Source organism: Odocoileus virginianus, chromosome 4 (assembly GCF_023699985.2).
Source record: "Odocoileus virginianus isolate 20LAN1187 ecotype Illinois chromosome 4, Ovbor_1.2, whole genome shotgun sequence".
NCBI lineage: Eukaryota > Metazoa > Chordata > Mammalia > Artiodactyla > Cervidae > Odocoileus > Odocoileus virginianus.
The window spans coordinates 70,852,057-70,874,577 of NC_069677.1; the positions used below are offsets into that span (position 1 = coordinate 70,852,057).

General features: G+C 34.3%; 1 protein-coding gene across 5 annotated transcripts in view; it reads left to right on the top strand.

Annotated features, from left to right (window-relative positions):
- STAG1 (STAG1 cohesin complex component) overlaps positions 1-22,521 on the top strand; it is a 505,242-nt gene that overhangs the window by 307,562 nt on the left and 175,159 nt on the right. For all 5 annotated transcript variants that reach the window (XM_070466701.1, XM_070466702.1, XM_070466703.1 and 2 more), the window contains one exon: positions 11,510-11,714. In XM_070466701.1, coding sequence (XP_070322802.1) covers positions 11,510-11,714 — 205 coding nt within the window. The remainder of the gene's footprint in view (positions 1-11,509; positions 11,715-22,521) is intronic.

A 22,521-nucleotide genomic window follows, 5' to 3' on the forward strand; every position in this document is an offset into this window, starting at 1 on the left:
CAATCTGAAATATGGACCTAGTGAGGACATACCAATCTTATTCATTATCTTAAATATTTATAGTAAATTATTTATTTTTAGATAAAAGTAAAAAGTTGTATTTTGTTGCAGGACATTGTTCAGTTTGTGTTGTCTGTATTACTTTGGAGACTACTCCAAGTTGAGGAAGGTAAACAGAATATTAAAGAAAGGAAGCAAAGAAATGCCAAAACAAAGGAATGATCATGTAGGAAAGTAATACAGACTCAAGAAGTTGTACCCAATTTGAAATGTGGAAAGGTTTCAGACTGGAAAGAATATTACACCTATGAACCTTAAAGTATAATTGTTGAAGACATGATGAAACGTTGAAAAATAACAGTAGCAGATACAGATACCATACGTATTATGTACCATGCACCATTGTAAGTACTTTTCATAAAAATGTAATTCTTAACATTTTCATGAGGTAGGTTTTTTGTATCTCCTTTTCACAGATGATAATATTGAGGCCAAAAGGGTAGGGAAACTTCTCTGAGGTCACAAAACTAGTAAATGGCAAAGCCATTTAGATCATTTAGCTCCTTAGTTCATATTGGTAGCCACTACTGTATTCTGCCTTACATGTAACTATAAGTGTATAATCTGAAATAGCTGGAGATGGGTACAAGTAATAGTTACACTTTCAGTCAGGTAATAACTTTGTGGTGGGTTTTATTACATGTGTCTTAGGACTAACTGAATTAGTTGTGGAATTTAGCTAGTATTTTAAAGGATCAATTATATTCTATTGATTAATATTAAATCTTTAATTTGGATTGAGTTTTCTGAGACACTCATTGTGAGAAATGCTTAAATGAGATAATCATAAACCAGAGTATGACTCAACAATAGTACTTGTATTGCTGGGAACTGGATTAACTCCTTATCTGCATTTATCATAATCAGCTATATATTAAAGTTATTCCTTTGTGGTAATTTCAAGCATTATATCCTTCGGTTTTAAAATATACCTACAAAATCATGATGTAATTGATGTGTGACATAAATGATGCACGTTTATTTTAGGGGTAACTTTTTATTTTACCAAATGTTAAATGAACTGTTTGATCTTTCAAACATTTCTGTGGTATTAATGTAATTTTGTAATTGTTCAGTAATAACACTTAATGTATGTCCAACTTTTGGTTAGGAACTATAGGAATCAACAAGGTTATAGCTCTAGACAGTGAATTTCTGTTCTAAATGATGAAAGAACTTTGTAAACTAATAGCAGTAATACACTGACAACTTCAATAGTTAAAAAATATAAGACCATTGAGAACCCAAAGGATGAGGTCATTATCTGAGATGTGAATGCTTCATACCTCAGATAATGATTATTTAACCATTAAAATTAGATTTCCAAAGATAAATAGAAGTTCAGTCATAAAACCTAGAAGGAGCTTATAGAGAAGATGGTGTTTAGCCTGTAAAGGAGGAAATAGTGAGATACAAAGCTGGAAAGAGTGAATATAGCCTTGTAGATTAGACTAAGGAGATTGTATTTAGTACTAACAAGTAAGTCATGTCTAAAACATTGTTGCCTTCCTGAGCACATGAGACAGTGTCCTAGATAAATTCTAGAGATACAGAGAGGAGTAAGATTATAATAACATTTTTGTTGCATTGACTTGTAAAGTTGTTCTTTCCAAATGTATTTTTATATTGTTTCTTAATTAGTGTACATATATATCTATGGGCATATGAATTTACTGACACTTTAGAAGTCTGAGGGTTTGCCAAAATTGGAAGAGTTAGTTTCGGCTTAATTAGCAGAGGTCTGATAGTAAAGAGCAATTTCTCTTTTTGTGCATCATGGCAGACAGCCACAAAATCTCTCCTGTAAAAAATTTTTATAGTTATTTTTGTTTCTTTTTAATGTACAGTATAATTTAAAAACAAAAGTTCAAAGGACATATTTAATAATAAAATATTAATGATAAAATGTGAAATACTCTAGTTTTGTTTCGTAAATATGTTTTCTACTGATCTTTCCAAAGATAAGGAGTATATCCTTTTCTTTGTTGCCATGACACACAGTTTTTATACATTTTGACATTCTGAGGGAAAATTAAGATGAAGAACTCTACTGGTCACTGTGATACATAAATTCACAGATGTTAAACACAGACTGCGACATTGTGATAATTTAGATAATGATACCCCAGAATTTGGGATTTCTTCTAGTGATTTTAGGAACTCAAAGATGTTGATGTGGATAGTTTCAAATACTTTCTAATGCATCCACCTAAAGAAATTATATGTCACCTGATACATACCAAAGAATGTACTTAATGTGTAAGATATGTAAATCTCCCACCCTCAGCTTAAGAACTGAACTGTTAATATTACTTTTCTCATCAGAGGTAATCAATGTGTTGAAGTTTGTAAGCATTGTTTTTTCTTAAAAACCCATTAATCATTTACCATGCCTCATGAAATGTTTGTGAAGATGCATGGATAGGAGTAGAGGCCAGACGTTTGGTAGCACTTCACTTGAATAACTGATGGCAGGACATATTTAAAAGGAGCGGTATTGGTAGTCCCATTGCTGCTTTGACTTTATATATTTTCCTTATTTCTGTCTATGCCTAAAGAAACAAAAGTTATCAAAGATTGTGATTAAGGAAGATATTGATAGGGATCATTTAGATAACATTTACCATTATTTTAGGCCTATTTTGACAGTATCATTTTTGAGGTAATTCATTCATTCTACCAAGAAATATTTGACTGTCTATTAACCATGCCAAGCATGAAAGATATAGCACTGAATAAACCAAAATCCCAGTCTTCTTTGAAATTTTCATTTTATTCAGGGGAAAAAGCAAATGAATGGCTATATATTAGCCAAAAGAGTATGACAAATGATAATAAATGCTGTGCAGAATAATAAGTCAGAGAAGACCAAAGAAATTAGGAAGAGAAGGATTATTTTAAATAGGATGGTCAGAAAAACTCTGTAAGTATGTAACCTTAAATAAAGACTTGAAGGAGGTGATGGAACATCCAGGCATTTATCTGGGGGTAAAGAAAGCAGTAAGGGCAGATGGCCCCTTGATAGAAGCATAACTAGAATGTTAGACAACAGTGAAGTAAAGCCCACTGATTTAAATACTGCACTTGATTGTTATGTTCTCAGGACTTTTTAAATATGAAATAGTTCCTCCACTTTTTTTGTTATTTGCATTACATTAACTTTTAGATGACAACTTAGTTGTCATCTAAAAAAATACCTCACATTTTTATTTGTTTTCCCACCATGGTATCATTTAATTTATTCCTATAGTATAGCCTCCTAAAATATAGCCTCTATTTTGTAACTGAAAGTTAGGTCTAGTGACTTCATTAAATTATATTTACATTCTCTGGAAAGATAATTTCATAGGTGATGCTATATACATTTTGTCATAGTAGGTAGCTCATAATGTCAGGTTGCCCACTTATTATTCTGATTGAGCTCTTGTTTAATTTAAGGTAATAACTGTTGAATCTTTCTGTGAAACTACTTTTCCCTTTTCAAGCCTCAAATTATTTGGCACTTTATTAACATTCTGCTTATGTCAACTTGCCTCTGAATGGTTTTAGCATCCATTGACAGCATTTTCCAGAAATTTTGTATTTATTTTGACTGTAGATACCAGTGTGGTATGATGTCTAAAAATAGAATATTCTCTATCAACCACTTATGAATTAAAGGGTGTTCGTCTCTTCTTATGGGATATACTCATTAGGCATTCTTAAAAGTGTTATGCCTTCTGCAGGAGTCAGGGAGTAAAAGAATTCTTTGTTTCCTGTTGTAAGGAAACAGGTTCCACCCAGAAACAGAAAGTCATTTTTGTCCATTACTCACTTTACTTCAGTAGGTTTTATTTCTTTAATTTTTGAATATTCATCACATCCCTCCCATTTTGTCTGTCAATATTGTTACTATATTAAATGGCCTCTCCCCTCACATTTTTGTTTTTTGATTGACTGCAGTGGAGTCACCTTTGCTCCATTTCCTTCACCTTTTCCTCTATTTTTCACACTGAAACCAAAAATACATTTTTAAAGCTCATAGCTGTTGATGAACATCCTTCAGTTCAGTTCAGTTAAGTTGCTCAGTCGTGTCTGACTCTTTGCGACCCCATGGACTGCAGCACGCCAGTCCTCCCTGTCCATCACCAACTCCTGGAGTTTACTCACATCCATTGAGTCGGTGATGCCATCCAGCCATCTCATCCTCTGACACCCCCTTCTCCTCCTGCCTTCAGTCTTTCCCAGCATCAGGGTCTTTTCAAATGAGTCAGCTCTTCACATCAGGTGGCCAAAGTATTGGAGTTTCAGCCTCAGCATGAGTCCTTCCAATAAATATTCAGGACTGATTTCCTTTAGAATGGACTGGTTGGATCTCCTTGCAGTCCAAGGGACTGTCAAGAGTCTTCTCCAACACCATAGTTCAAAAGCATCAGTTCTTTGGCGCTCAGCTTTCTTTATAGTCTAACTCTCACATCCATACATGACCACTGGAAAAACCATAGCCTTGACTAGATGGACCTTTGTTGACAAAGTAATGTTTCTGCTTTTTAATTCAGTGACCACTTGTTTTCTCCAAATTAAGTTTGTCTTCCTTACCTTTCTTTGATCCAGCCCCATCTTTCTTCTTGGTTACAGAATCTGGTTTAGATTCCAAATGTAATACAGTTCTATACTCCCATTGTTGTACTTTTGTTATAGGCCTTTGCTGTTGTTATTGCCTTGAAAAGGTGTTGACCCTGTTTTCTCTGTCCAGTTGCTTCTGCAGAGAATTGACATTCCTTTCTAAGTACTACATTCCCTTGTCAAGTTCCTTTTATTGTATAAATTCTTTTACAGTTTTTTTAATGTGTTCATCTTATCAGTGAAATTAGTTTCTTTAGGGAATTGGAGAAATGGGGAGAAGTTGATAAAAGAGTTTAAATTTCTACTTACAAGATTAATAAGTTCTAATGATTTAATGTACAGCAGTAGTATGTGTTGCATACTTAAAACTTGCTAAGAGAGAAGATCTTAAATCTTTTGTCACACATACAAAAAGTAATGGGATGGAGGTGTTAACTAATTCAGTGGTGATAAGCTTTACAATATATGTGTATTAAATCAACATGTTGTATAACTTAAACACACACACTGTGTGTGTCATATATCAATTATATCTTAATAAAGCTGTAAAAATATATACAGTAGAAATTCTTAGAAGAAGATCCTTGTTTTGTTCATCTTCGTATGCCTGAGGACCTGGTATAGTGCCAGAGCTTATTTGTTGCTTAATAAATGGAATGAATGGATAAGTGAGTGGGTGGATGGATAGTTTCTCCAAACAGTTGTTTGCAAATCATTGATTTAAGCAATAGTGGTACATATCCTTGGGCAAAGTCTGTTGAAATTAGGTAACCAAAAGCCATGTTTTACCAAAAATAGGTAACTTTTTTATAACATTGTCCATCAGCTGGGTTAAAAATCAAATCTCTTGGGTTTATTCTTAGAAAATGTTTTGTCTCTTAAAATGTTTGTAATTTGTGACCACATTGAGTTCCCAAATACCAAACTCTTAGGAATTAGGCAGTTAGCCTTCCACCTCTGCTAGCTGCATGAGTTTAACCTTGCAGTGGACCTCTTATCTTTTAAGATTCTTATTTTAATCCCAGTTAGAACTTCACAATCTTATTAGTTCTTATTGTTGACTCTTTTGTCTCTGAAGCTTGGCACCCTTACCTACCCATACCCATCAGTGTTCCCAGAACTTCCAAAATAGATATTTTCATTAGTTTTTTGTCTCTCCGTTTGGCAGCAAAAAGAGTTTTTCTCCTTTGGAAGAGTATTCACTTGACAGCCTTTCTGTCCTCCAAGGCTACTGGAGTAAACCAGGTGAAGCTCCATTGTAGAATAGAGAATACATGGATTTTACAAACCCAGAACCAGAGGATACTTGTAGCTGTGTGATCTGGGACAGGTTCTTTAGAACTTATTTTTCTCATCTTTATATGTACTATAGGATTCTTTTTTCTACTCTTTTCCTAGCTATAGTGGGTTTTGCTGTGCTGTGATGGTGAATCCATTTACTGACCCTCCCCCACAAGATTAAGGTTTCTGGCTTTTCAGGGAGAAAGGTCTAGAGAAGTGAGCTGTAAGTCTTACCTTTCCCATAGCAATTGAGGATCATCCTCTGTAGGCCTGCATCAAAATAGGTTCTGTCTTTTCTGCTGTCTCAGGCTTTTAATACCTGGTTGAAACCTGTGGTCAACTGATAAAAAGAGATTTGGAGTGAGTGTAAATTCTTTGTCATTCCACACTGACAAGTTGGCGCACACTTGGTCTTTGACATTTGTTAGCATTTTGCCTGATTTGTTCTTACCTCTTTTTATCACGGAACCTTTTCTTCCTGGGTTCTGCTACAGGTGGTAGAGTTTGTGTGGCTCATCTTTTCTTGGAAAACTTATTCTTTGAAGTTCAAGTTACTTCAGCTCAAGGTGGGATTAAGAAAAACTAAATTTTTTATGTTGATTAAGTTATTTTCATTGTTTGTAGCATTTTATATTGTAAGTGGAGGCTAAACCCTGTTACTCTTTCGACTTTGCTTTTAGTGTTATGTTTTTTTAATGCAAAAAGTTACTTTTATGTTGATTGAATTTCTTAGTTCTTCTTTTTTTAAATTTGTTGATTCTTTATGATTTCTGACTTTTTAAATATTTTTGGAAAAAAGACCCACTCTGAGAATATTCTCCCATATTTTCTTCTATTTCTCTTTTTGTTGAGTATTTTTATTTCATAGGGAATTTAATTTGGTATAAGGTACAGCGATATCTAATGTTTTTTTTAATGAAAAGCCAGTTGTACCAAAATTATTTATTGAGTTATCTTTCCCCACTGCTCATAATTCTGCTGTAACAGAAATGAATTTATTTGTAGCAGAAAATCTGATTAGTAGTGGCTCAAATTCACAGGAGTTTGTCTCACACAAAATAAATCTACAAGTAGACAAAGCGTGGTTAGTATTAAACCTTAACAGAGCAAAACCTATACTTTTTCCATCTTTCTCCCTAGGAATCTTTATTTTTTTCTTTTTATTTTTTCAATATGAATTTTTTCATATTTTTTTTTCCATTTATTTTTATTCATTGGAGGCTCATTACTTTACAATATTGTAGTGGTTTTTGCCATACATTGACATGGGTCAGCCATGGATTTACATGTGTTCCCCATCCCTCTGGGTCTTCCCAGTGCAACAATCCTGAGCACCCGTCTCATGTGCCCTCATCGTTACAAAATGGCTGTTGAATATTAGTACAAAATCCAGTGAAAAGGGAAAGGGCAAAGGTTGAAGAGGTCATAGTAACCAACTTTGTCCATTTTAAAAGACTTTTTCCACAAGTCCCATCTACGGTATTATTTTCTAGGCTACTAGTGTAACTACTGTCATTGACCATCCTTTCCTTCAGTTCATCAGTTGAGTTCCTAAAGAAATAAAGTATTTTGGATATATGCAACCTAATGTTAATTGCAGCATTATTTACAGTAGCCAAATATGGATGAATGGGTAAAGGAAGTGTGGCATGTACACACATACAAGAAATAGTATTCAGTAGTTCTAAAAAGGAAATCTTGGAATTTGTGACAGCATGGGTGGTCCTTGAGGTCATTACACTAAGTGAAATAAGTCAGAGAAGGACAGATACCATATGATCCCATTTATACATGAAAAACACAGAAAAATGCTGGGCTCATAGATACAGAGAACATGTTAGTGTGGAGCAATGTACAAAATGGGTGAAGGGGGTATAAAGATATACATTTTCCAGTAATGAAATAAGTCCTGGGGATGTAAAGCATGGTGACAATAGTTATTAATACATTATTGCATACTGGAAAGTTGCTTAGAGAATAGATCTTAATAGTTCTTACCACAAGAAAAACAAAACGTTTTGTAACTGTTCATGGTAACAGATATTAACTACACTTATTGTGGTGATTTTTTTAAATATGTACAGATATTGAATCATATTTTATACCTGGAACTAATGTTATATATGAAGTATACTTCAAAATAATACAAATATATAGATATATATATAAGTTCTCTAGAGTTGTTTGTTTTCTGCTACATTTGAATCTTTGAAGTATACTTATTTTTTATTTAGATTTTCCTAAATGCTCATTTTTTGGGCTTCCTTTCTTCTTGCTGTTGGACCTGAACAGAAAGATTATTTTCTTTCTGTTTCCTTGGGGCCCAGGTCAGGTTATGAGCTCTAAGTGGTTGACTTTCACAGTTGGTACAAAGCAAAAGAAACTCTCCCCTGGTAGGCTTTTATGAAATAGAAGCACCAGGCAGCCTTCAGAGAAATACCTTGCCTTTCCATCCTGCTACCCTCTGCAATCTGTGTTTCCACATCCCCAGTCTAAAGAGCTGGGAAGATTGAGCCAGCCCCTTCAGTTCCTTTTTGGTCTCCTATAGAGATTAAGAGAGATTATATGGAGCTTATAGAGCATATATGGCTGTCTGAGGAGGCCTTAAAAATAGCTGTGAAAAGAAGCAGCCAAAGCAAAAGAGAAAAGGAAAGATACACCCATCTGAATGCAGAGTTCCAAAGAACAGCAAGGAGAGATAAGAAGGCCTTTCTCAAGGATCAGTGCAAAGAAATAGAGGAGAACAATAGAATGGGAAAGACTAGAGATCTCTTCAAGAATATTAGAGAAAGCAAAGGAACATTTCATGCAAAGATGGACTCAATAAAGGAAGAAATGGTAGGGACCTAACAGAAGCAGAAGATATTGAGAAGAGGTGACAAGAATACACAGAAAGTGTACAAAAAAGATCTTCATGACCCAGATAATCACGATAGTGTGATCATTCACCTAGAGTCAGACACCCTGGAATGTGAAGTCAAGTGGGCCTTAGGAAGCATCACTACAAACAAAGCTAGTGGAGGTGATGGAATTCCAGTTTACCTATTTCAAATCCTAAAAGATAATGCTGTGAAAGTGCTGCACTCAATATGTCAGCAAATTTGGAAAACTCAGCAGTGGCCACAGGATGGAAGGGGTCAGCTTTCATTCCAATCCCAAAGAAAGGCCATGCCAAAGAATGCTCAGACTACTAAACGATTGCACTCAGCTCACACGCTAGTAAAGTAATGCTAAAAATTCTCCAAGCCAGGCTTCAACAATACGTGAACCGTGAACTTCCAGATGTTCAAGCTGGTTTTAGAAAAGGTAGAGGAACCAGGGATCAAATTGCCAACATCCACTGAATCATCAAAAAATCAAGAGAGTTCCAGAAAAACATCTACTTCTGCTTTATTGACTATGCCAAAGCCTTTGATTGTGTGGATCACAATAAACTGTGGAAAATTCTGAAAGAGATGGGCATACCAGACCACCTGACCTGCCTCTTGAGAAACCTGTAAGCAGGTCAGGAAGCAACAGTTAGAACTAGACAGAGAACAACAGAGTGCTTCCAAATAGGAAAAGGAGTACATCAAGGCTGTATATTGTCAACCTGATTACTTAACATAATGTTAACACAGTGTACATCATGAGAAACGCTGGGATGGAAGAAGCACAAGCTGGAATCAAGATTGCTGTCAATTAACCTCAGGTATGCAGATGACACCACCCTTATGGCAGAAAATGAAGAAGAATTAAAGTCTCTTGATGAAAGTGAAAGAGGAGAGTGAAAAAGTTGGCTTAAAGCTCAGCATTCACAAAACTAAGATCATGGCTTCTGGTCCCATCCCTTCATGGCAAATAGATGGAGAAACAGTGGCAGACTTTATTTTGGGGGGGGGGGGGGCTCCAAAATCACTGCAGATGGTGACTGCAGCCATGAAATTCAAAAATGCTTACTCCTTGGAAGTAAAGTTATGACCAGCATAGACAGCATATTAAAAAGCAGAGACATTTCTTTGTCAACAAAGGTCTGTCTAGTCAAGGCTATGGTTTTTCCAGTTGTCATGTATGGAAGTGAGAGTTGGAGTATAAAGAAAACTGAGCGCTTAAAAATTGATGCTTCTGAACTGTGGTGTTGGAGAAGACTCTTGAGAGTCCCTTGGACTGCAAGGAGATCCAACCAGTCCATCCTAAAGGATATGAGTCCTGGATGTTCACTGGAAGGACTGATGCTGAAGCTGAAACTCCAATACTTTGGCCACCTGATGCTTAGAACTGACTCATTTGAAAGGACCCTGATGTTGGGCAAGATTGAAGGTGGGAGAAGAAGGGAATGACAGAGGGTGAGATGGTTGGATGGCATTACCAACTCAATGAACGTGAGTTTGAGTAAACTCCGGAAGTTGGTGATGGACAGAGAGGCCTTGCGTTCTGCAGTCCGTGGGATTGCAAAGAGTTGGAAACAACTGAGCGACTGAAGTGAACTAAACTGATAGAACATAGTATTCCAAGTAGCAATCATGTGATACCAAATTAACTTTTTTTGTGGGGTATGTAGCTAAGTGCCACGCTTTCCCCTTCTTTCTGTTCCAGGCTCTTGAGATTCTTTCAGATTCTTTGCTGTTGTAAGTATCTCAGTACTCTTTTGTGGGACACCAGCAGAGCTCAAGACCTCATTTGTATCCAATTTTCCTAGCCGCATTTTGGCCTGGAAAAAACAAATTAGCCACAAATTGAGAATAGTCAGATAACGAAGTTCACAGAAATTCTCACTCTTTGCCTTGTGAATTTCCATTTCCAAAATGTTTTAGGCTAGAGTGGGAAACCTCTGCTGGATTCAGCTGTCAGTTTTGTATTTTAAATAAGATGACACAATCTGGTGATACCAAGAGCCCATGGTAGGTTTTTTCTTTGAAAAGTTAATAAATTCAGTGCATCAACTATAGAGTTAAATGAAAGTTCATAGTAGAATTGGAAGAAACAGGGTTGAAATTTCAGATGTGGGAAGTTGGTTATACTCTTGAAATGCTTAACTCTTTAAGGTGTCTTATTTAAAATAATTGAAAACTGCTGTCACACATATCATGATTAGTTTGATCTGAATTCAGTAGCCAGTAATCCTTTCTAGTTAAACTTCTTTCTGTTTTTGTTTTCTTCTTTACTTTAAGTTATCTCAAAAGAATTGAAAAGTGCTGTCCCAAATATCATGATTAGTTTGATCTGAATTCAGTAGCAAGTAATCCTTTCTAGCTAAACTTCTTTCTGTTTTTGTTTTCTTCTTTATTTTAAATTACCTCAACTAGTTCCCAAGTACAACAAAACTTAAACTATTATTTGGAATGAATGGCTTAGAATAATGAATTAAATACTGGTTGTGAATAATAATTTTGAACACATTAACAATTATTTAGTTGGGGCGGATCAAAACAAGCAAAAAAGAGAAAGCCATCATGTACTTCTTGATATCTGTCCACATCTACTTTGAGAGAAAACGTTCTTTTTCCAGTAGGAGGAAAAAGAAATCGAACTGGATGTCATATATCATATTTAATATGTTCTTTTTTCTTTTTATCCCTTTTAGGACAGTGGTGATTATCCCCTTACCATGCCTGGACCTCAGTGGAAAAAATTCCGTTCAAACTTTTGTGAATTTATTGGAGTCCTGATTCGACAGTGTCAATATAGCATAATTTATGATGAGTATATGATGGACACAGTAATCTCACTTTTGACTGGTTTGTCAGACTCCCAGGTCAGAGCTTTTAGGCATACAAGTACTCTTGCTGGTAAGTAACTAACAGTTTGTTTCCTTTTCATTTAATTTTGTTAAATATATTCCATTCTAGTTGAGCTTTATTTAGATTAAATATTAATTTAAAATAATTACTTTACTCTTGGAAAACAGCTTTTCTCCAAAATTCACATGAATGGTTTGTATTCTCTTTTGGGCTAAAGCTTGTGCTTATTTTGATAACTGAGGTTTGATAGTCTTGAGAATGAAAATTGAAATTTTCTGACGAACGTTACCAAATCTCTTTCTGAATACATAGTTATTCTCTTGCATTTTTATTTTATAACCAAATAAGCTCTAGGAGTCCAGCGGGCCATATTCTTTGATAAAACCAAATAGTTGAAATTCCAAATTCACAGGTTTTTTCCTACTTAATTACATGGTTTCATTGTTACTATACATAAATGTGTAAATATTTGTTTATATATATATTTTTTAAACAGTTCCATCTAATTGTAATAGGTAATTGTGACGCAGCTAGGATTCTTTCTATTCCTAGTGGTATAATCACTTAAATGTAGTGTTTGTAAAATCGGTTCAAGTAGGTAGACTAAGTCCTGAAGAACTGATAGATTATCATTTTCCCTTTTGCTTCTGTTTTAGAATTATCTATATAACTTCTGAGTCAAGTATATTCATTTTCCCGTAACAAGATAAGTTTGTTAATTTAGCTGTTCTGAAGTTTTCAACGATTAGGTAACTGTGTTTACCTAAAATGACTAAATGACTTCTTTTTCTCTTATATATATGTGTATGTTTACAAAGAAACTGTGTGTTTGCATAAACATATATTTAAATATTCCCAAATTACATTCCTTTTAGTAGCAATAACTGACTATATTCAACTTATACACATTACCATGAAAAAATGAGATTTAATATAATTAATTGCATTTTATTTTGAATTTAAATTTCTCATTTATGTAAGTTATTAAATACATTGATTCTTAAATTTTAGCATTCACCAGAATCACCTCCAGGCCTTACTGAAACAGACTGTATGGCCTAGCCCCCAAGTTTAGCAGATTTCTAACTAATGCTGTTACTCTGGGCAGTGTGCATTACAAATCCTAGATTTAAAGTTTTATCATTTTCTTGTTTAACTTGTTGGCTAAAGCCAATGTGATAGTTTTATATAGCATCATCTGCATTTTTTCCATTTTTTTTCAATTATTTTCCTTCCCTATTCAATGTGATTAATCTATATCATTAGTGTCCCTTATTCCCTTAGTTGTAATTCTATATGGAACAAACATGGCACACAGTTATTCTTTTGAGAGTGTCCCTTTCCTATTTATTAGGTAAAGAGGAAGATCTTAATTTTATCTTCTTTATAAAGATAAAATCACAGTTTATTGTTGAGAAAACTTCCTGTATAGAACAAACATCAAGCACATTTTATTGTGTGTTTTAAGAGACTTTGTACCAAGTTATAGCTTTTTTGACAAGGTACTATAAATATACTACTTATTACTTAAAAGTTACCTGATAATATGTATTTTTTCTAATCCCATGACTTTCATTATTTTCTGCCCTTTATAGGTACTTTTTTCTTTTCTTTATATTTTCTATTTACTTTTCATCTATCATTCTTCTGTCTGTGTACAGCAACTCCCATTTATTTAGCTGTTGCTCAGATGCATTGTACCAAGAAAAATAGGAGATCAATGTTATGTTTATCCTTATTTTTCAAAAGCTAACCTATTTTTCAAGTTATTCTCAAATTTACTTCATAATACTATGTAATTTCTCTGTGTACATTAATGATCGTGTCTTCCAAAGTTCAGTTTCCTAAAAAGTGAGACACCAGTCTTGCCCTTCAGCAAAGTGGGAATCTTGCTGAGAATTTTAATTTCAGGCTGGATAATAATTTCATCTTTTCAAGGATTATTTTCTTTTCATCTTTGATCTCTTTATGGTTCTCCCCCCCCCTTTTTTTCTTTTATGGTATGTGTATGAGGGATAGATTTAAAGATAATCATTTTTATTCACTTTGCAGGACGAGTCTTGGGGACTAGATAAAATGGGCAGGAACATTTAATCCTCTGCTTCAAAGACTATGTGCATGGACAGTTACAAGGCAGTTATGGCCAGATATGATTATCGGCTTTGGAATAAAATGCTCCTTGACATTGCTTTTATCTTAGCTGAGAAGAGAGACAATCAGGTTAGTTGTTTTCTAGGGTACAGACAAGATAAGTTTTAGAGCTTCATAAGTCATCACAGTGGTCTTTTCAGTAGTACTTTTAATCTGTTTACCAATATCCCATTTTCTTGTTGTTAATTAATAGTGTGTCCCAATTTGTTAGTGTTTATGCATTGCATTTAATTGTATATTTTTGCCACATTTTTATTAAAAATTTTCACCATTTTGTAGTTTTTCAGGTTTGTCTATTCTTCAGGTAGAAGTACTTTCATTTTCTATTAGTGATAAACTGAACTTTCCCTTTTATTTTTGGAATTCTTTTTACCATTAAATTGAAACAAACTGTTAACAATTAGATTTTATATTACATTTTCCTTACTTTTTTTCTATTCTTTTAATTGTACTTGTAAAGCATACTCTCCTGTTTGTCTGATTTATCTTCAATAAAGAAGCTTTACTTTGTAGTAAACTTTTCATTAACAATCTTCATAGTTAAGTGCCTTTGCTGTGAAGCTACATAGATAAATAGATAGCTAAATAGTTAAGGCATATTAGAACATAATTTGTGGAATTAATATATATAAGTAATATTTTGGTGGATTTACAACTGAGATTGGCCATATTTTCTTTCTCCAATTTCATGAAATTTTCATGAAAAAATGTTTTTCTCCTCCAGATCAAAAATAAGTAGGATTCCCTTTGTTTTACCACTTTGTTCTTTGGTATTATAAAGATAATTCTACTCTCAAAGGATCTATTTTTCATATTTATAGTTATATTATGCTCAGTCATTTGCTGTTTTAATCTATGCCAGTACTTTAGAAATTAACTTTAAAATTTTGTTAGAGAGCAAGATGAATAATGTTGGCTTACTTTTTTTATTTTTTGCTTTTTTCTCACCTACATAATTTTCTACATTAGAAATAGATTAATAATGGCTATGTCTCGCTTCTAAGGTAAAAATGCCAATTTGTACAAAGGGGGATTAACAGTACAGATTTTTATTAATAACAACATGGAGATTGATTCTGTTCAATTTTTTTCTAACGTGAATTATGGAACAATTAGAAAATATGGTTAAAATCACCATATGATAGGTGACTTCATTATGCTGGAAGGTTATCACTATTTAACAATAATGGGTGCCTCTCAGACTCTTGGGGAAGTAAACATTTCTTTTATATCTCATTGTTTTACATCATTGTGTTGGTATATGGTTGATTTTTATATTGACGTATGATTTGTTATTGATTAGCACTTCTTACCAAGTCAGCATCTCTGGACTTTTACTGAGGCAAGACAAGCTATATGAAATTTCTTTGTTCTCCTGTCATAGACCAAAAATAACCTTGTCTCAGTAAATTGATGTCTTTTCTTTGGCTTTCAGTTGCTGAAACCATATAATATAGGGTTCATAGAATGGGTTCTGAACCAGATTGTCTGAATAAATATCCTTTTCTGCATTTTACTAATTAGGTAATTTTGACAAGTCCATAATTTATTTGGCCTCACTTTCTTCATATGCAAAATGGGAAAGATGTTGATAACTATCTCATTAAAAGAAATTAGGAAAGCCTGAATGGTGCCTGACATTTAGTAAACTAGTGCTATTATTCTGTAATTACAAAAGGAGCCAGTAGTATTTGCAGTGTTTCCCTTCATTCATGTCTTTTTCCTTCAGAATTTATTGAACATCTACTATTTTAGTAATAGAAGACATTAGAGATGGGGAAATCAGAAACAAACATGTAAATAAACAGATCTTGCCAAAACTATTATTAGGAAAACTAACAGTAGGCACTTTCATTTTATTTATCTTTTGGCTCTTCAATGCCAAATTCTGTTTATTAAATTCAGTAGCTATTTTATGACTCTTAACCAAATTGGATATGAATTTCTATATGGTAGACTTCTGATATTCTAGGATTAATGCCCAATAATTGACCAAATCTACAAGTGCCACTATATATAATTTTATACATAAAATATAGTAAAATTTTAAATGTAATTTGCTCTTTCGAATCTAAATATAGATAATTAGAGTAATGAAGAAGTATCATTTTCTTAGAATTATCTCTTATTTTCTGTCACCAGGTACAAAAGTTAGTTTTCTTTTGGGAGCTAGTTTTTGTAATGAAGTTACGATTTTTAAAATCATTTTATAAGCATGTCCTTTCTATGTCAACTTAGTGACCTTGGACAAGTTACATAACTTCAGTGCCTTACTTTCCTCATCTGTATAATGTTGATATGAATAGTTCCATTTTATTAGGAGTGTTTTGAGGCTTAAATGAAATAATTTGTGTTAAATGTTTCACGTATACAAGTCATTAAGTAAGTGTCTGATGTTATAATTATGATAGAATGACAAAGCTTCCTTGGTTTGAATCTAAAGAGGGCAGAGAAACTGAGAAAATCTTATAGATTTTCCATTAATGCTTTCATATTACACGTGTAAACATTTTCTGTACATACAAAATTACATATACAACTTAACGAATTCAGAAAAGGAAAAAAGTGCAAAAGTAAGAATCAGCCGTAATCATACCATTTCTGCCATAATCATACTGCTTCTTAATGTTGCCGTGACATGTTGATGTTTCCTTTTAGCTTTTTTCTTCACATATATGAGGATTTTTAATTTTTAAATAGATAATACGATATTATAATCAATTTTGTGGAATGCGTTTTCTGTGCTTTTAATTTTTTATAATTATGTTTAATATAGCAGCCTCATCTTCTAAAATCTAGCTGTCCTTTAACTAATGTAGCCTTTTCGCCATTATTTGGATCCTTTGTCTTCTGCTGGATCTCCTATCTTTTTGCCTTGGCTTTTTTTTTTTAATTCTCTTCTTTTTGGGTAGCATGGTTTTTGATAGCTTCTTGAGAAAAAGAACATTGGAAGAGTATATATTTTAGATTTCACATGCCTGAAAAATACATTATATTCTTATGTTTAGTTGGCCCAGTACAAAATTCATCATTGAAGATCTTCTGGAGAATTTTTTGTCTTTTTCCAGCATTGCTGTTGAGAATTCCAGTACATTTTCAAACTTTTGATTTTGATCCTGTTTCTGTCTGTAGAAGCTTTATTTTATGAAATATCATGGTGATATATCCTGATATATATAGATATATAATTTCCCATTCATTATTCTGGGCACTCTCTGCTGAATATATTTTACTTGGATGTTAATTTGTTGAATCAGTCCTAAGTTTCTTGTTATTTCTCTTTTAGTTTTCATTCCTTACTCTTTTTGTTCACTTTGCTTATATTTCTTCAACTTTATTGAGGTAATTTTCATTATTGTTTTAAATATTCTAAGAGTTCTCTTCCATTCTCCATGTCGTTTTTTAACATTATCATGGGTGAAACGTTTTCTCTTATCTCTTTAACAGCGTTATTACTCAGAAGTTTTGTTTTTGTTTTTTTTGGTGCCCCTTCTGACCTCTTTTTCAGTTCTCTTTTATCAGTGTCTTTCATGGGAAGCTTTCCTTCAGTGTCTGTTGGCTCTCTAGTTACTGCTGGCAATGAGACACTGAAGAACTGACTGCCTCTGTGTGTGTGTGTTGTGGTTGACAGGCAGTGGCAATGACTTTAAGCTTTTTGGTGACCATCACTGTAGGGTGGACCTGTGGTCACTTAGTGTTTCATTGTGAAGGTTGGTGTTGATAATTATTTTCCCTGGGGAAGTTCCGCTCCTTCACAGAAGGAACTTTCAGTCTCAGGTCTGGTTGCCTCTACCATTTGGGAGTTATATATAGGGTGAAGGAGCACCCAGGGCACTCTGCACTTCACATGTATCCCTCCTCTGTATCTGATTAATCGAAATCTCTTGCTTATGTTCTTTGGGGAATAAACTTTTTAACTTCCAAGATGAGTTTGTGTTGGAGGAATTACATGACTGCCTTGGCTCAAGTGGAGATTTAATTGCTTATTATACAGACTGTGAAATGCTCCTGTTTTTAGACCTTACTTCACTCCATCTTCTGTAAAAGCCAGTACTTCTCCAGTTCCTTAATGCTTCTGGGTTCTCCAGAGTAAAATTACTTTGTTTTTGTCTTTTTTCTTTAAATACAGTTGTCAAGCTTTTTTGACCATTTATTGTGATTTGCATACTTCATCCATCTGCTTTTTATGTACATATATTAACATATTATGGTTTGGCATTCCAAGTGTTTTTCTGAATTTATTGGGGATGAAAATTGTTTTCTCATTATTTTGGTTGGATTTTTAAGAGACAAAAGATTTGTTAAATATTCTTTGTAAAGTGGAAGCTTGTCACATTTTATTTTTTTTAAATAAGTTTTTTAAAACTAAAGAAGAAACATGATTACAATGGAATACTCTTCAGCCTTAAAAAATAATGAAGAAATGCCTTTTACAGCAACATGGGTAGCCCTAGTGGTCAGAAGGACATATGGTATGTGATACACATGAACTTATTTAGAAAACAGAAACAGACTCGCATACAGAAGAAATGTATGATTGGGAATGGAGGTGGGGGATAAATTAGGATTTGGGATTTGCAGATACAAGCTACTATATATAAAACAGATAAACAACAAGGTTGTACTGTATAGCATAGAGAATTATATATACTATTCTGTAAACATTATGTAAAATATGTATGTAAAAATACATAATATATTTTATATGTAAAAATAAAACATTATGGAAACGAATATGTATATATGTGCATAGCTGAATCACTTTCTTGTACACTAGAAACTAACATGGTAAATCAATGATACTTCAATTTTTAAAAAAGGAAGATAATCATATCTCTCTTTAAAATTTAGTTTTGTCCCACTATGAAAGTTTTAGAGTTTGCAATAATATTTTTCAAAAGTATAGTAGGTATCACTAAATATAAGGTAAGATTTTTAGTTTTCATTTTTATGTTTAAGAAAACATAATTGCAAATTGTTGAATAGTAATTAAATGGCCAGTGTCCATAATCTTAGTTTCAGCCATCCTATTTGCTGATACCTTTTTTCCCTGTTTTTGTTTTATATGTTCCCAGCTCCAGTATTGTTTTTCCTCTTCTAGGCCGTTAAATTCCTGATCGTCTTTGTTTAGTGCTCTTGATGTCGTTACTTCCTCCACTTTCCTAGCTTAGATTCTGTTACCCAGATTAATTTTAATCATGTCCTTCTCATGAAGGACCCTTAACATCCTTGCCTGTTTGCCCTCTATTATATCCCTTAGGAAAACCTCATATTATCGCCTGCTCCATAACTGAACCAGTGGAGTTGAAAATGAGTGTAGAAAAACACATAATGACTGGGCTTTTTACATTTTTCTCTCATTTCTACCTAGCAATCCTATTATAGTATTTTATGCTATGGATATTCCTTTCTTATAATATTATTTCATACCTTCTCCTCAAACCTGTAATGTCTGCTCTCCTCTTTTCTTAACACTTGGCTGATTATCTTGCTAGCTTTATAGGAACAGAATAGAATCCTTCAAGGATTAAATCTACTTATCTTAGCTGCACCTGTACACATATTCTCTGCCTTTTCTCTTATGAGGGTTCTGTCTACCTAAGATCAGTCCTTGCACTTGTGCAGTGGATCCCATCCCTGTTCACTACCTCAAGAAGTTCTCTGTCTCTGTCTCTCCTGCTTCAATTCCCCAACACCCTTTATCATTATTTTGTATGCTGTAGCAGCCCTTATCTTTTAGAAACACTTTGTATCAGTTAGGGCTCTTCAGAAACAGAACCATTGGAAAATAGTTTGTTACTTGCTTACTTATTTGCATAACACAACCATTAAGCTATATTGTGTGTGTGTGTGTATTTGGAGAGAGGAAGATTTATTTTAGTGAATGACACATACAGTTTTGGAGCTGGCTATTTTAAAATCTGTAGGGCAGACCTGCAGGCCAGAAACTTAGGGAGGAGTTTTACAGTCTTGAAGGAGAAATTGCTTCTATTGAACCACTCTGTTTTTGCTAAAAAGGCATTCAGCTGATTGGATGAGGCCACCGCATTATTGGGAGTAGCCTCCTTTACTTATAGCTGTTAATTTTATCTACAAAATAGCTTCACAGTAACACCTGGGTTAGTGTTTGTTTACATAACTGGATACCACAGCCTAGCCAGAAAACAGTCTGATTTTATTTTTTTGGGCTCCAAAATCACTGCAGATGGTGACTGCAGCCATGAAATTAAAAGACGCTTACTCCTTGGAAGGAAAGTTAATGATCAACTTAGACAGCATATTAAAAAGCAGAGACATTACTTTGCCAGCAAAGGTCCGTCTAGTCAAGCCTATGGTTTTTCCAGTATTCATGTATGGATGCGAGAGTTGGACTATAAGGAAAGCTGAGCACTGAAGAATTGATGCTTTTGAGCTGTGGTGTTGGAGAAGACTCTTGAGAGTCCTTTGGACTGCAAGGAGATCCAACCAGTCCATCCTAAAGTAGATGAGTCCTGGGTGTTCATTGGAAGGACTGATGTTGAAGCTGAAACTCCAATACTTTGGCCACCTGATACGAAGGGCTGACTAATTTGAAAAGACCCTGATGCTGAGAAAGATTGAGGGCAGGAGGAGAAGGGGACGACAGAGAGTGAGATCGTTGGATGGCATCACCAACACAATGAACACGGGTTTGGGTGGACTCTGGGAGTTGGTGATGGACAGGGAGGCCTGACGTGGTGCAGTTCATGGCGTCGCAAAGAGTCGGACACGACTGAGCAACTGAACTGAACTGATAGCCTAGCCAAGTTGATGCCTAAGACTGACCATCCTACCATCCCTTGTTTCCAAGGGATGGTAGCTATAGTCCTTAGCTACAGTCCTACTTTTCTCCTTTTCTTTATAGCAGATCTCAAAGAATTATTTCTGTTTACTGTCTTTACTCACTCTCCTCTTACTGTCTTCAAACCCACCCCAGTAGGGTTTTTATCTCTACCTCTTCGCTGCCTTTGCTCTTGTTGAGGTTGGCAGTTACCTTCTTAGTGTCCTAATCATTGTGCAGTTCCATTGTTACCTTTCTCTTTCTTGAAAGACATAGCTACTTCTTCCTTGTTAAAGTCTATTTTGATGGATCTTAGAAAGCTAAACTGTAAATACTTAATTATCTCAGGACTCATTCTAAAGATCTTTTGATTTTTTTATATCTTTAGTCACTCCTCAGTGAATAAAGTGAAAACAGATTCCAGGTTTTTATTGTTTCTACTAAAAAATAATTATGGTAAGAGAGTAATGCTGTCATTTGATTTAAAATTCCAGATTTAAAAATGTTATGTGATGAAATGTCACTCTTCTACCCATGGCTCTCAGGCAACAGATTCTCTTCTCTGAATGCATCCTGAGTTTCCTATTTCTAATGTATCTTTCCAATGATATTTTATGAATATGATAGCAAATGCATATTCAGTGAGAGGCAGTATGCTATAGTGGTTAAGAGCTTAGACTGTGGAGAATGATGGCTGCAATCAAATTATATCTCTGCCAGCTACTGGCTGTATAATTGCCAAATCTCTAATCTGTGCCTCAGATTTCTCTTATATAAAAAAGAAATAATTATAGTACTTGATAGAGTTGTGAGGTACAAATGAATAAGTGTGTTGAGCTTAGAAGACTGACTGCCACATAATAATAAAGAATGCATTCCTTCTTTATGCATAAATGATAATTTAATATACACACTGACAATCATCTTTTTTTTCCCCATTAACAAGTGTACCGGTAGACTTCTTTTCAGCATACAAATCATGCCTCATTTGTTTCCAATGACTAAATTGTAGTCCATTGAATCAATATGACATCCAGTTTCATGGCTTTAGAAACCAGTATTTTGATGAGGATGTATATCTGTTAACCATCTCCACTTGTTGTTTAGTTGCTAAGTCGTGTTCAACTCCTTTTGCAACCCCATGGACTGAGGCCAACCAGGCTCCTTTGTCCATGGGATTTCCAGGCAAGAATAGTAGAACATGTTGTTATTTCCTTCTCCAGGTGATCTTCCTGACCCAGGGATCAAATCTGCACCTTCTGTATTGGCAGGCAGGTTCTTTACCACTGAGCCACCTGGAAAGCTCCATTTCCACTTAAATACCTAATAAGCACAAGACTTTCTAATTTCCCTTGCATTTGCTGTTTCTCTAATTTCCTATATTATTGTATTCTTTCAGCTTTACCTTGGAAATATGTTTCAGATCTAATTTTCTCTCTACTTCTTGCTGCCACTCTAATCAAAGCCAGGATTGCTTTACTGAGTTGCTTAAGGCCAAAAACTTGAGAATCAACTTAATAAGGTTTTGACAAAATATGTGCAGCTGTTATTCAGTGTTCTTCTATTTGGTCTTCCTTCTTCCACTTTTACTCTTCTATAAATGTTCGCACAGCATTTTAAAATATAAATCAGTCTATTTCTCACCCACACCAAAATTTTCAGTGAGTCATATCTCATTTAGATTTCATTCTTGTGTTCTAACAGGTTCCTAGTAAAACTCTTGTAACCTGGCCTTTTCATTTCCTCCTCAGCCTTGTCTCTTGCCTGTTTCTATGCTTCGGCCACACTAATATGTTACTCTTTTTATGAATAGTTTACCTCATAACCTTTGCACTTTTTATTCCCTCTCCCTGGGACACAATTCTGTTATAGAATCATGTTCATCGCCTCAGTTTGTGCTTAATT